General features: G+C 39.8%; 1 protein-coding gene across 1 annotated transcript in view; it reads right to left on the bottom strand.

Moving 5' to 3' along the window:
- NEB (nebulin) overlaps positions 1-15,641 on the bottom strand; it is a 210,907-nt gene that overhangs the window by 59,910 nt on the left and 135,356 nt on the right. Inside the window, exons 86-104 of the mRNA XM_059726275.1 lie at positions 15,435-15,533; positions 14,749-14,850; positions 14,475-14,582; positions 13,200-13,511; positions 12,947-13,051; positions 12,759-12,863; positions 12,198-12,302; positions 11,289-11,396; positions 11,082-11,195; positions 9,706-9,903; positions 8,856-8,960; positions 6,791-6,895; positions 6,594-6,698; positions 6,094-6,201; positions 5,473-5,586; positions 4,742-4,939; positions 3,879-3,983; positions 3,080-3,184; positions 1,712-1,819 (exon numbers count right to left, since the gene is read on the bottom strand). Of these exons, the coding sequence (XP_059582258.1) occupies positions 1,712-1,819; positions 3,080-3,184; positions 3,879-3,983; positions 4,742-4,939; positions 5,473-5,586; positions 6,094-6,201; positions 6,594-6,698; positions 6,791-6,895; positions 8,856-8,960; positions 9,706-9,903; positions 11,082-11,195; positions 11,289-11,396; positions 12,198-12,302; positions 12,759-12,863; positions 12,947-13,051; positions 13,200-13,511; positions 14,475-14,582; positions 14,749-14,850; positions 15,435-15,533 (2,409 nt within the window). The remainder of the gene's footprint in view (positions 1-1,711; positions 1,820-3,079; positions 3,185-3,878; positions 3,984-4,741; positions 4,940-5,472; positions 5,587-6,093; positions 6,202-6,593; positions 6,699-6,790; positions 6,896-8,855; positions 8,961-9,705; positions 9,904-11,081; positions 11,196-11,288; positions 11,397-12,197; positions 12,303-12,758; positions 12,864-12,946; positions 13,052-13,199; positions 13,512-14,474; positions 14,583-14,748; positions 14,851-15,434; positions 15,534-15,641) is intronic.

The raw sequence follows: 15,641 nt of genomic DNA, 5'->3' as shown, positions 1-15,641 counted from the left end.
ATCGAATCGGAAACCTCCAGATCAATTCAGAGAGATTTGGAAAGATTTGGTGATTCAGACATAGATTTCATATTTCATAGACATTAGGACTGGAAGGGACCTCGGAAGATCATTGAGTCCAGCCCCAATAGACACAGCTTTAAATGTTTTTTCTACATACCTCTAGGTAGCAGGTGGCTTGTGAATGCTGCAATGCTGGTGTACATGGAGCGTCCCACAGAAGCACATGGGGCTCCCCAATGCACTTGGCAGCAGACCCAGAAGTGAACCAGAAGCACTTCTGGTCCACTTCCAGATCCGCTGGGGAGCACACAGGGGGCCCCTGCCATGCCCCCCTGGCTCGGTGACTGGTGCCTCCTGGATCGGGGGGGGGAGAGAGGCGCACCCTGGGTCCCCCCGTAGCTGATCACTGAGCCAGGAGGGAAGCATGGGGGAGCCCCCCATGCACTCCCCAGCGGACCTAGAAGTGGACCGGAATTACTTCTGGTCCATTTCTGGGTTCACTGCCAAGCACGTGGAGGACCCTCTCCCACACTCCTGTGGGACACTTCATATGCCTCAGCATCACAGTATTCATGAACCACCTGCTACTTAGAGGTATGTAGAAAAAACATTTAAAGCTGTGTCTATGTCCGAATCACTGATTCTCCAAATTAGCATCAAATCTTCAGATTCAGATTTGGCTGAATCGAATCAGGGACAGCGATCCAAATCAACTAATCAAATCACTGTCTCTGATTTGGGCTGAATCCAAATCCAAATCGAATAGGGCCTGCTTCTCACACCCCTATTAGGCAGCCTTTTAGATTAACTAGAGGGTTTTTTTAGGGCTGTCAAACAATTAACCAGTGATCAGGGCTGGGGCAGGTTGTGGGACAGAGCCATGGGAGGCTCGTACTTGTCTAGGGGAAGTGGGGGGCAAGGCTCCCTGCTACTGCATACACCCCCAGGGGAGGCATGGGGGGCACATGCCTCCCAATTTGTGTGTGAGGCAGAGGCAGGTTGGGGATCTCTGCCCTGCTGCCTCTGCCCCAGAAGTCGCAGTATGCCATGTTGTGCCTCCCGTGGCCAGGCGGGCAGGGGACATGTGGCATGGCCAGCACACAGCTCTTGGGGCAAGGGCAGCAGGGTGCAAGCTGAGCCTGGGCGCGGGCTCCAAAACCACGCATGCGATTGACTGCTATTAAAAAAATTAACAAAAGAACCAATTAATGTGTTAATTGCGTGAATTAACTGTGATTAATTGACAGACCTAGTTTTTGTCCCAGTTTATTTTTAGAGCAAAGTCCAACCACTTTATTTGACAGTCCAGAGAAACAACTGAAACTTTTGGATACGCTTTTTCTTTCAGTACAGGAAAGAAGTAGCTTGTGGCTTTTGAAAAAAATGAAAATCTTTCCCCTTACTGACTTTGAACCAACTGTATTGCATATCTGCTTTGGAGTTCAGCAAAGAGGCATTGTCCCCACACACCCGCTTGTTGGCTCTGCAAAGGCTGCATTTAGAGCTGGCATACTCACCCAGTATTCTCATTGGAAAGTGACTGATTCTGACTGGGATTGTCCCTTTGCTGAAGTTTTTGTAAATTAGACATATACATATAGACTGCTCGTAAAATCAAAGAGAACTATGCATGTGCATTTAACAGCGAAGGGCAAAACATAGCTTTTATTCTTTAGTCTTCTTCTAGAAATTATGCATTTGTACTTACCTCACACTGTATCTTGTGAGCATGATTTGCCCTCTCCAAGTCCACTGTTTTATTAGTGGGGATCACTTTGCCTCTAATGTTGTGCTGATATTCACCACGATAAACAGCCTAGGAATAAGAAAAAGTGTAAAAAGTCAGCCTATGGATGCTGTCTCATGGTACACATTGCCCAACTGACTCTTTTGTCAGTTATTATCTGCAGACATCAGCAGTAGTATAACTGAGGAGGAGAGATCAGGGCAGCAGGCCTGGGTGCCGGCCTAGGGGAGGGGTGCAAAAATAAAAGGTACTGCTGCTGATAGTTGACTGTGGTGCTCCCAGCAGCTGAAGGCTGCTGCTGTCCCATGTGCTGCTGCTGCCTACAATGCAGAGCGGCCACGTTACACCTTTCTACATCAGCACCACATTTTGAAAGAAAGAACAGGTGTATACAAAAATTTGTGGAGGCTAGTGGGAGGTTAGATCGAGTTAAAAATAGCCACCTGGTCTAAGATAGGTCAGGTTGGGGAAGACTAGCGTGGGAGGACCAGAAAGAAAATGGGGTTTCACAGAAGGGTTCAGAGGGGGCAAGTGGAGTCTTCAAGGAGGGGATCTGGGGGGCAAATGAGGTCTGCAGGGGAGATCAGGGGGGTCTATGGGATCCACAGGGAGGATCATGGCAGGCTATGAGGTTCTATGGGAGGCCAGGGGGCAAGCAGGGTCTGTGAGAGGGCTGAGGGGCAAGTGTGGTTCCCCAGGAGGGCTTGGGGAATCAGGAGGAGGAAAGCGGGGTGAGCAGTGGGGTTGGGGGCATCTGGGAGGGTTTTGCAGGATCAGAGGGCTAGCAGGATCTGGGTGAGAGGGGTTGGGGGGATGGGGAGGCTCTCTCTCTCCCACCCTCCAGGATCAGAGGCTACTTTTAGCCCCCAGACCCTCCCACCCCAGTTAACTTAGATCATGTTTGCCATTTTTAGACCTATCTTACTTACAACTTAATCTAACTTAGATTGTTAACTTATAGTTAACTGAGATCAAGTCAGTCATTTTTAACCTTCCTGAACTTCTGTACAGTTCACATTTAGATCAAGCTAAGTAGGGATCTAGTGTAAGTTGCACACTTGGGCAAACTAAGTTAGGTCAGGTGGCCATCTGACCTCCCCCTAAGATCTCCAAGCGTCTGTATGTACTCAAGAAAAAAATTGCGTATTCAGGACAGTTACAAAAAAACATCCCTTCCATGATGTTCAATGCACCAGCTATGTTTCAATTTTCTGCTGATGGGGTTGCCAGGGGAGTAAAGACTAGCAGGAAAATAATCAGAGCATATTTACTGAGACATGATGCATATATTACTATATTACAGGATGGACATGTAATATCAATATTTACATCACTCAAATTCTTGCCACTGATGACATTCTGAACATAGACAGGAGTGTCAAGGATCATGGTGTAGTCATTCTTCATTTTCTCTGCCTTGGATTTGTACTTAATCTGCAGAGAAAAAATAAAACAGGTTCATTCTGGCACTTGTTCAGTTAGGCATCTTCTTTATGGTATTAGTAATGCACTCAGGCAATAAGAATTTATAAGCAAAAAGGCTCAATGTGCATAATTGATATGTTTGGCTGAATAAAAACAGTCATAATGTTGCATTAAAGGGATACTATAATACTTCAACCTAAAAAAATCATTCATTAAATATTTATGTCTACCATATGAAACCACAAGCCCAAAGCAATTCCAATTACTCTTGAACAGATTTAATTTTATAACATTACATTTTTAATTCTTTTGTTTCATACCCTACATAGCTCAAAAGACCTGAGTCATGAAAGAACCAGTACTCAGGAACAGTATTTAGGTATCTTGTCAAGTCCCTTTGATAGCAATAACACTTAAGGATATTTTTAAACCTAAGCATGTTTAAGCATTTCTCTGAATAGACACACATTTAAATAAATGCTGAAGTACTTTTCTGAGTGGGGCCTATTTGATGGACACTTCTTTACTAAAAACTAAAGATCAAAACATTTAATCTGAACATTTTAGTATAGACAGGAAAGGCTTTCTGGCTTTCATGCAAGGGGCTACATGCAGTTTTTGCACTGCATCCTTTTACCTAAAAAGTATTCCTGGAAGTGAAAGAAACTAAAAAGCAGAACCAAAGTAGACAGGTCAGACTTACATCATCACGAAGGTCATAAGCATGTTTGGCATGGAGAATTTCAGGAGTATCCCAAACAAAGCAACCAATGCCTTTCAGCCAGTTGAGGTCATCCTTGTAGATAACCTACAGTATTAGAACAAAAAAGATATGATAAACATTTCAGTACAACTTAAATGCTTATCACTAAATCAATCCCAGAGGTTAACTTTCAATAGCAAATACCTTTCCAATATTCCATAAACAAATGTCTCTGAAAATGAAAAGGCAAACATACCATTCAATCTTTTTAATTTTGATTTACTGATTATAAGGAACTGTGTGAGGAAGCCCCGCTACAGAAGTAATTCAACAAGAAGGGTTTCACTTAGATGTATGTTTTTCACTATGGTGTACCACTGATCGCATCAGGTATCTACAGGAAAAAATCCTCAGAAAATTTGGATAGTTTTACCAAATTCAATAGAATTGTTCCACGTAGATCCTAGGATTTCTTAAAATATTTATTTATTTGCAAAAGCAATACATTTTTTTAAAGGAAATACATGAAAAATGTATTAAATGGCTGAGCAACTGTATGAATATTTGTTTCTAATTTCTACAACTAGGAAAATATCACATTTTCAATAAGATCAAAGAATTTCTATAACCAGCTTTAATTATTAGTATCCAACAAATATAGTAAAAAATGTTTCAATGCTGAACATTTTAGTGTGTAAATTGACTTCACTTAAAGAAAAGAACTTGGCGTGGCTAAACTAATCTGATGATACTGCAGTTACGACTATTACTGTCATATTCAGTTTGCATGTGGAATTTATGCATCAAAAACCACAATTCCAGGTTAACCATATGTGTTCAGAATATCATGCCTGAGAACTTACATCACTAAGCTGGTCCGTGACTTTTCGAACATGGGCATTGATATGAAGATCCGGCATGCAAATCCACTCATGGAGACGCGTACGATAATCAATTTCACTGACTTTCTTCTGCGTGTCCTTAGCACCAATTATTTCCAACATATCTGGTACAATGTGGATTTTGGCCTTGTTCTTCTCATAGCCTTCTCTGTACAAACGCTACAAAGTTAAACACACATATTAGTAATATCACAATACAGTCTGAAGCACTGTTTAAAATAGCTGATTTTCTCGTGAGATAATAGTTGGAATGCCTATATGGTCACTACCAGCATTAACTATAATTTGATAGTCTGATTTACACTTAAAATAATTCACAAGCTGGTGATTTCTAGGCTCCCATGCAAATCAATGGCATTATTAAAATATGGTTTGGTATCATTTACACATGTAAGACTGGAAAGTCTGTTAGTTACAGTAGCACAGTTCCATATTGTAAATGAGTCCCTCAACACGGTAGGTTTTGCAAGGAAGATAGAATTTTGTTCTGTAGACAACATGCCAAAAGCTTGGTCACAAAGGTAACTTAACTTAGCAGATGGGCCAGAAGCACACACAAACATGTTTAGATATATATAATAGAGAGTTTAGCAATATGAAAAGCTGATACACACTTACATATGAAATCTGGATTAATATTGGATGACTACTAAATGTGCTCACTACCAGAACTTATTTTTTTAAATACTTACATTAATGTTATACTTGCCAACTCTAAGGCATCTTGCTGTGTTGGGATCATCATCAACACTTCTAGGTAAAGTGTAAAGTGCTTTAAACTTATCATATTCTTCCCGATACTTGACCTAAGCAGAGACCAGGAAAGGATGTAAAATTATTCCTTTATGACAACTGCATTTTTAGAGCCATATTCTTCAGCAATTGAAATGGGCACTAGCCCAGCAAGATGAATGGAGATTACAAGCATTTCAGAACAGGTTTTTTCTTCAGTTTTATTATAGATAGTAAAGTAGCACATACATTCTGGAAGCCATAAAATAGCATTAAAGAATACTCAATGTATCTCTTATAGGGAAATAGCTGCACATCTTTAACTTATAAATGTAAATCTCTAATTGTACAAGTGTACCTCAAGAGAGCTAGCTTGTACGGGCTTTAGTTCAGCAAAACATTTAAGCATATTCAGCAAAGCATTTGCTCACATGTATAGCTTTAAGCATATGTTTAAATCTTTGCTGAATAGGGTGGATGGCTGAGTCAGACTGATATACCCTAATCTTTCTCTAGTGATTTTCAATAAGCATTTCCATCACTACTAAGACACAAAAGCTGAAGATATTCTGTTCACTTACAAGACTAGCATTATGCTTCAGCTCTTTGGCACGTGACAGAAGAACAGCATCAGAGGGCAGTATGTAACCCGTGGCTTTTACCTTCTCCCAGGCGTCTTTGTACAGGTTCTGAGGGGGTAAAATGTTTTTCTGTATGAGTTAAAATACTCTTATGTTCAGTAATAAACAAAATAGGAAAGCAATTAAAACCACTAGCATTTTAAATAATATCTCCACAGACCTCTGAACTCTTACTCTACCCCCAGAGGCTCTACGTTTGTCAAAATAACCTCCTTTCAGGTTGAAGGATACATCTGATAGATGACAAACTCAACTCTTCTTTTACTGATGCCCATTCTCATATCAGAATGGGTCCTAGCTTAAATGAGCATTTCTGCAGTAAATCAGCTTATCAATATATTGTAATTTGCCAAGGATCTGGAACTAAAAAATCCACAACAACTGAAAAAATGAAAATCCTACCCACTTGCTATCTGAGGGGAAGAGCTAGAATCACTTACATTGCTATAAAGATACTTCAGAGTTTCGATTCTATCATGATCCATTGTTTTCACCACAGTTGTGTATTGGTCTTTAGTTTTGTGATAATGTTCTTTATATTTCACCTATAGAAAGAAATGTAAAGATGAAATCGCTCTTTCAATTATCGTTTTGAACCCAAGGAGCTTCATGGTGGAAAAAACGGGAGATGACTTACTTCACTAGCATTGAGGCCACTCTGAACTGCAGTCACATAAACTGGAGTGTCAGTAACAACACTGTAGTTATGCAAACCCTCTTTTCCTGCAGCTGTGTACTGAAGCTAAGAAAACAGACAAAAAGAAGTATTAATTCTGACAGTGCTTCAGCCTGTTCCTTCTAGCAAATTCAGCAACCTGGTTATATCTCCCCACTTGTTTCTTTACTTAATACTGAGAAACCTGGGAACTTAAATGTAACTCCTGCAACTTCAAAGGTGATGATGGAGTATTTGTCATGACACTGAAAAGAAAGGGTAGCAGGGCCAGACACAGGCATGGGTGAAAGGAGCACCTGCCTGGGGCCTAGACAGAAAGGGGGCCCAAAAATGGTACTTTTTTATTATTATCATCACTATCTCTGGCGAAAGGGGGCGCTATACTAAGAGTTCACCCGGAGCCACCAGAAGTCTAGGTACAGTGCGGAAGGGGAGTGGCTGACCTTTAAAGTCTTCCCCTGTCTTGCGGATTGGGAGAAGGCTGGTAGAGCTCAGGTAAGTCACAGACCCCTGCTTACCCTGAAGAGGGTATCTAAGCCCTGCCCCAGCAGCTGGGCCCAGATAAAAAGGCCAGGTGAAAGAACTAGGGAGTTATCCAAAAGAGGGAAGACAATTCTTGGTAGTTTAGCAATAATATTCCAGTTGATACTGGGAGTTACTCAGAGACAATGGGGTAAACCTCTCTGAGGAGTGGATATATTTTTGTTTGATATTAAGTAGGGAAGTCTTAGGTATCTGGGAACATTTCTGGGCATGATATGAAGGCATCAAAGCCTATGCCTCTGTAGCAGGCATCTATTGCAGGTGTCCAGTGAAGTCTGGTTCTCTGATAAACCACAACTTAAAGTAGACTAAGAGGAAAACATCTTAAAGAAGCTGAGACAGGGAGTTTAGGTTCCTAATGTGCAGCAGCTAGACAACCCTCTTTCTCGAGCCTTCATATGAAGTGAGACAAAAGCAGGCTGAGACTGGTTTGGAAGGTGGGAGCTGATGATAGCCCTCCCCACATTGGTAAGGATGGATGATTTGTACTTTGTGATTGATGTAGAGTTCCCAGCTGAGTAAAAAACACAAGGGCCTAATTAAACCACATCCTTTGCATGTTGTTTTTATTCCTTTGTGTCCAGAGCAAAGGAGTGATGAAAGATTACATGTAAGGATGCTGACAGACATTCAGGCCCCCACTCTAATTCATGGCGCTTTACATACATACAGTGCCATGAGTTAGAGAGCCCCCAACCCAATGGACATTCACCTGTTGGGTGGGGGGAAGGGGCGGGAGGAAATTGAGCCTACCTAGAGAGCCAAGAAGCCCCTCTCCCCAGCCAAGGAGCCGCCCCGCTCCTCAGCCATGCACCCCCCCCCCGCCACCCAACACTGGGGCTGTCATCAGGGAGGAAGAAGGGAGGGACAAGCCAGCAGTAGTGAGCTGATTTTTTCATGAGCTCAACCCCGTTACTCCAGCCAGGGAGGTTGAGGGGGGCCACAAGGTGGTGGGGCTCTGATCTAGCCCCCTCCCACTTCAGCTCAGGCTGGGCAAGCTGGCAGTTTATGAAAGGAGCAGTGCTGGTGACAGCCCCATGCATCAGCCCAGCCCTGATTGCATGACAAATTAACCCTAGAGAACACAAGTTACCTAAGGTTCTACAAAGTAGAGCACCTTCATCTGATACCTTATTTGAGGAGGGTTAATTTTTCACATAATCAGCCACTTTAAAGTGCTCTGTAGCCGTGAAAGTGTGTCACGGCATGGCTGTAGAGTGCTTTCAGGGGCCTGAACATGCGAAAAATGTAACTTCTGTCTGTGCCCTAAGTAGACTAACCTCATGATCTTCAGATTAAAATAAACTTGCTTGCAATCCTATCCTCTGGCTACTTGCTACCCTTATTATTCTGTTTTTTTCAATAAGAAGAGGAACTAATGATGTTTCTACAGATAAACCTGAAACACTACATGGTAGATTTTCAATGCAAGCATACTACACTACTACAAATCCTGCTATCAGCTAAGAGAAGATTTACTTACTTGGCTTTGCAGGTCATATGATTTTTTAGCATGCAGGATTTGTGGAGTGTCCCATACATAGCATCCAATTCCTTTCAGCCAAGTTAAGTCATCTTTATATATAACCTGAAGAAAATAAATTAATTAGCTTGCAGAAGCATGCACTCTGCCTCAAAAGTGATAACTTTATCTTTCCCATATCTAACTAGTGTCTTCTACGTGGCAATATACAATGATTCTACTAGCTCTAAACAAGTCTTGTTTGCTTAAAGTTACTTTTGAAAGTTTATATCTAAGCACAAAAAAGTGATCATTGTCACTATGTTTTTGCAGCTATTTCAACATAAATTTACATGGGAAACAGAACACAACAACAAATCATGACATACAGGTTCAGGATATTAAACACACAACAAGATTTTCTAAGGCATACATAGCCATGTCCACATTCATATGTAATTTCATACTACAATTACAGCATTGGCTAAGCCAGTGCTTTACAGCCTGCTAGGTGACCTGTACCACCATTCTATTGTCTCTGTAACTGGTGCAGCACCCGACAATGGTGGTACAAAAGTAAGCCGTTGCTGCTTGCAGCTTCTGGAAAACATTTTGGTCCCCAGTGTAAGTTAAAGCAGCTTACAGGAAATAATAAATACAACATATATAAATAATAATAAATAAGGTAATTAAAGATTTCCTAAGAAAAATAATATAAAGACCTTTAATGTAGATTCAATCAAATGATATCTTGAAGCAATTTAGAAAGAATGGTTTCATATTTTAAAAAGTTAAAAAAATAAATCAAGAAGCTTAAGTCACTAAATTAATTCAGCTACCAACACTTTAAATTAATAAATAGGACACATACATCACTCAAAATCTCCTGGGCTCTCTTGGCCAGAACAACATCATGTTCTTCAGGTGAACAATTCCACTCATGCAAGTAGGTTCGGTACTCAAGATCACTGAGGATATACTGACACTTTTTAGCCAACACATGATTCAACATGTCACTTGGGATATGGACATTTGCTTTGGTGTCTTCATAATTCTTCCTGTATGCCAACTAGAAAACAAAGTATTGGGGGAACAGAAAAATGAATATTAAAAATGTGTATTTCTCAGATACATGTTTGACTATGACAGACTATAACACTGGAACCTATTCTGTACCTTCAAAACTAAATAGGAAAAATCCCATGGATTTCATAGAAAGGTTTCTATTCTTATGCATAGCTGAAGAATTTAAATTAAAAATGATTCTACTAGAATTATACAAAGGGAAGATTGACCCTTGGTGAGGGAATGAATGAGGATTCAAGGTGTAAGCAGTCCTTATGCTCCAGAGATTGTTTTTAATTTAAAAAGCTGGAAGGAAAGGGGGATTTTTCCTCTTGTCACCATCGCTGCTTTTATTCTTCACCAGACCTTCTGCTCACACTCTGCTAGCTAGATCACAGTGACTAAATGCAGACAGAATATTAGTGATCATATTACATATAACTGCATATGGCCTTTAGGAGAATATGAGTATGCAGGGAGGGTAACAGATGGCCCAGTATATGAAAGTTTCAAGTAGATGAGCATCCACAGGCATAACTCTGTTCTGTGGATATACAAGTACTGCCAGATGACTCTAAACTAATTCTGAAATTCTCTGTTAAAGCAAAGGTAGACTGAGCAATAAAATACCTGCTCAGATTTCAGGCAATTGCAAACAATAAATATTAATTAATCTGTCAATCCCAATGTGCTAGTGAGTAGGTGACACAGAGTGGGGGCTAAGGGGAAGAGTATACTGGTGGAGCATATGTATACTGATCTATCCCTTGCCCCTCTTCTCTTACATCTTACAGCATTCAGTGCCAGGAAGTCCTAAGTTGTAGGTTCTGCTCCTAAGTATCATGTCCCACTGATGGACTTATCTTGCATGAAGCTGTCCATTCTTTCAAACTTGGTCAATTTATCAGCCTCTATAATTAATTGTCATCTTAGCCTCCTAAGCAGCTTCACACTTACTTATTGATCCCTAGCTACACACCAAGCATGCAGAAAAATCTGCCAATTTAAAACAATGTTTTGACTTAATCAAATACAAGAGTGTTTATTATGAGTTAAATTTTGAAGGCCTGATCCTTCAGCTTTTCTACTAACAAATGCCTGTGTGTGTTGAAGGATCAAGGCTTATTAGATACCACAATACTGAAAAAGATAGTAATATAATAGATAAAAATCTCTCCTTACCGCACTCCTCATTTTCTGGAATGCTAGAGAATGAATGACGCTGGGGAACTCACTAACATCCTTCCCAGCCAAGTAATGGCCCTTCAGCTTCTCATATATTGCTTTATATTTAAGCTGCAAAATAGTCACACAGAAATTGTTGAGATGATTCAAATAACCAATACCTCAAAAAGAGATACATGGTATTGAAAGAAGATTCACACCAACCTCACTGTTAATATAATTAGAGTGCTTAGCTCCAACGACAGGGATGTATTTTTCGTCCAAAGTATAACCTATAGGTTTGGTGATTTCCCATGCATCTTTATACAGTTTCTGGACAAAAAAAAAGATGTATAGGTTTTGATTAAAACATCCAGTACATTTTCAAATTAACATATTCATATGAGCAAAATATTTAAAGTTAGGTCTTTCTACCATTACCTACAGTCAATAGTCCCTTAGGGCACTTATACATGTGCAGTGAGGCTGCTCTGACACACTGTGATTACAGCGCGTTCGAGCAGAATCAGTTGCTGGAGCATGGTAATTACTACACTCCAGCAGCTTCCAGCGTTTCATGTATTAAAGGGCACCCCTTTCCTCACTACCGGAGCATGTATATAAATGCCCTTACTTCAAAATGGTACCAGAAAAATTATCTATAATCTAAATGTGAAGCCTTGGTTATACAGCACAATACAAAATAGGTAAAGCTGTATTGACATATTCATGAAAATATTCCTAGTCCTGTTGTCCCCCATCCAGCTGTAAATCTGACATTTCATTCAAGTTTCATTAGATGTATAATTAAAAAATCTAAAGCATTTTTCTAGATGCATACATTTACAATACTGCCTGCCTATTCTATGCTGTACTGTTTGTATAATGCAGTACTTTTCATCAGTAGATCTCAAAGCTGTTTGCCAAGGACAGTGAATATAATATCCCCATTTTACTGATAGGGGAACAGTGGCATGGAGAAGTAAAGTGACTTGCCCCAGAGCGCCCAGCAACTAATGGTAGAGCTAGGAATAGAACTCAGCTCTGCTGTGTCCCAATCCAGGGCATTACGCATTAGGGTCAGTAAAGTGAAATAAAATGAAGTGGTTAGACAGACTATTTACAAAAACTTACATCACTATAAAGCTTAGACATATCTCTGGCAAGATTCAGCAGTGGAGTGTCATCAGAACCAATATACTGGCCTCTCTCGAGGTTAAATGTTTCCTTGTATTTTAGCTAAAGAAGAAAATAAACACATTAATGATCTGTGGAAAATTAGTTAGCTGATTAGACCTCCTGTCAGTTGCTGATGTTTACTGCTTGGTGAATTTATCTCATATACAATGATACTATCAAAGATATACCAGTCACCATGATCCTTAAGCAAGTGTCCCTTGGCACATTAGCAGATTCAAATGGCATTAAAAACGCTTGATCTGTAAGAAGATTTTAGTAGCTTTACTATAAATTCAGCCAAAATGGATCTAATTTTGATTACAAGAAATCTTACTTTTTTTTTTTACTGAAAAACACAAAACGCCATCACACAATAATCCTGTGTTGCTCACTTACATAACACTTTACTAAAAGTCTAGCATTGCTAACTATATCACTGCTAACTATAGAACATAGCCTGGCATAATAATTAAGCTGTCTAATAATGCTACCGTGACATTTAAAAAAAATGCTTACATCACTTTGATTGACAGCGTTAATCCTTGCCAAAACAACTTCTGGTGTGTCAACCACTGATGTCATATTGGAAAAGTTGTCCAGGGCCTCCTTTGTATAGACTCTCTGCAAAGACATAATAATATCACCTTAAATGCTATGCACTAGAACCAGGACAGAATCATACACGTTGCAGAAAATTTACTCACCTTATTTACCAAATCTTGGGCATTCTTTACTCTCTTGTGCTCTACAGAATCCAGTGGCATCCACCCAATGCCACGGATCCATTCCAGATCAGATTTATAGAGATTCTGAAAAAAAATGTAAGGAAATGAAAGTATTGCACAGCCAACATCATGAGTTAAGCCAAAGTAAAATATGTGAGCTTCATAAATACAAGCCATATACTTAAAGCACCAAGAAGTCAGAATTACAGGGCGTAAATATAAAATAACTTACATCACTTTGTAGATCATAGGCCTTCCTTGCCTGGATGCAGTCGTTCTGGTCAGGATGGCAGGTCCATTCATGCAGGTAGTGACGGTAGTCAATATCACTGACCAAGGCCTGGCAGTCCTTGGCACCCACGACTGACAATATATCTGGCGGGATGTGAATTCTAGCCTTTGATTTGTTATAAGCTGCTTTGTACAACCTGTCATTATGGATCTCGCCTGCATGCTCAAACCACACCAGTTTGGGATCATCTCTCAGAGTGGGAACTCCAACATAGTGACCTCTTTGATTAACATATTCAGCTTTGTATTTAAGCTGGGGAGGGGGAAGAGAGACATTTTAATGTCAAAATGGAATATATTTGTGAAAAACCTGTTTCCTTGTGTATCAGAAATAACAATGACCTTGCTTTACTGCTAAATACAGTGACAATTTTCAGAATGCTGCTACATATTGTAAGAGGGGATGAGGGATGATACTACAATACAAATTAATGAAAATGTTATTTTCTAGTTTAATATAGTTCAATCTTTTAACAGAGCAACTTATTTAAAACAGCAGGAATGCCCTGTAGAAAAAACTCTTACATATAATTTTTGGGTTACGCAAACCTTCACATCTCTTCCAGGTTTATGATTCTATAATTTCATGCAAATACTATTTTATAGGAAGCTGAAACAAAGAATTTGAAAATCACATTGATAGTTAGTCTAGTGGTATGTTATTTAAAATACCTATTCTGTATCCATTGTTACTTCATTCAACAATGTATATATTCAATAACCATCAAGGAATGGGGTACCAAACTCAGCATGTATTTTATGCAATAATTCAGCATGTGTATTATGCTGTGTATTTGGTCTTGCAGGTTATTCGGAAGAAAGACCCTTGCAACAAGACATGTAGCCTTGCTAAAAGTAGCCACCAGAAAATCACTCATGCTACTGCAGCATTCTTATTCTCTTATAGAGATTTTCTGAAGCTGCCATTTAAATTCAAAGGACTATTCCTGGAATAAGGTGAAGGGACTAAAGAGGAGAAAGGGGATCAGAATCTGGGCCTCAAACAATGGCCCTATGATTCAAAAAAGGCAGATACTATTTACTGATGGAAGGTAGCATGCATTCAGTCCTAGGGAGAAGGACTGAAACTATTTTGAAGGTTGCCTCCCACACAGGCCTTTGTAATATTAATTGATGAGATTTGCAGAGCCTTCAGTACTGCCAGATCCTAAGCAGTCTCCTTCCCAACATGTTTATAAACAAAGGATGACATTACCTCACTTTGGACAGCATCTGAGTGCTTGGCATGACGGATCTGCACAGTGTCAGGAGGCAGAAGATAACCAGTAGCTTTTAATTTCTCCCAGCTTTCTTTGTACAAGTTCTGTAGGAATTTAAACATAAAACATTTAAACCAGTAACAAGATCCCTCTAATTACCTGCTCCTGTGTATCCATAACTGCATAAAAGTGTTGTACATTTTCCTATTAAGTTATTAATATGACTACAAACTGTCAAATGATCGAGTGTTTCCATGTGGAAATACATACCTGGTTAAGGATTCTGGCTGCTTCGCGAGCCATATCTAGTTGTGGTGTATCTGTCAGAGTATAATTTGACTTGATACTATTCCACTCCTTGTGGTATTTAATCTGGCAAAGAGAGTATATGGAAAGTCATCACATAATGGAAATATAATAGCAAGGCCCAAGTAATACGTAAGAAACAATTTATAAAGAAAATAAAATGATCGTACTCGCTTGTTGTCCTCCAGTGAGAGACAAAATAATAAAAGGAGCGATTTGAGATCATGAATAAAGGATAGGTCATGTCATGGCATGCTGGCTGATGCCAGCTTTTCCAAATGTCAGAGAAATTACAGGCCAGCTATGTATTTTTTCAGCCCTAAAATGCCAGGTTTGTGCTCTGGCTGTCCTACCAGCAGATATAAAAAAAAAAGAACTAAATGCCAGGTGAGTCTGATGGGGAGAGGACAGGAAAGGAACAAACAAGGGGCTCTATGGCAAAGTAATGAATAGGAGGCAGCTACTTTCAGCATAAATCAAGGGAATGAACTCATTAACGCTCATGCCCCACTCATCTCAGTTTCACACATTCATAGAATCTGCAGAGGAAGTCAGAATATCCTTTGCATAACTCTACTTTCCCCTTTTTAAAGGTAAAGTCCTGCTAAGCTGCAGACACACTTAATTTGAGAATATAAGAGTATGCTTACATCACTCAGAATTTCACCACCCTGTTTTGCTGTCACATAATCAACTCTGTCAGCCACTGGAGTAAACTGAAGAGTTTCAACTTTTGTACGGTACTTTTTCTGCAGAAGGGAAAAGAAAGATAAATTGTAATCAGATTGTTTTGTAGCCCCTTGCATACAAATATTGCAGTTCTGTATGGACAGACAAAAAAGAAAAGAACTACACAG

The sequence above is a fragment of the Alligator mississippiensis genome, chromosome 4 (genome assembly GCF_030867095.1).
Source record: "Alligator mississippiensis isolate rAllMis1 chromosome 4, rAllMis1, whole genome shotgun sequence".
Classification (NCBI taxonomy): domain Eukaryota; kingdom Metazoa; phylum Chordata; order Crocodylia; family Alligatoridae; genus Alligator; species Alligator mississippiensis.
This window is presented reverse-complemented; position numbering and strand designations above follow the sequence as displayed.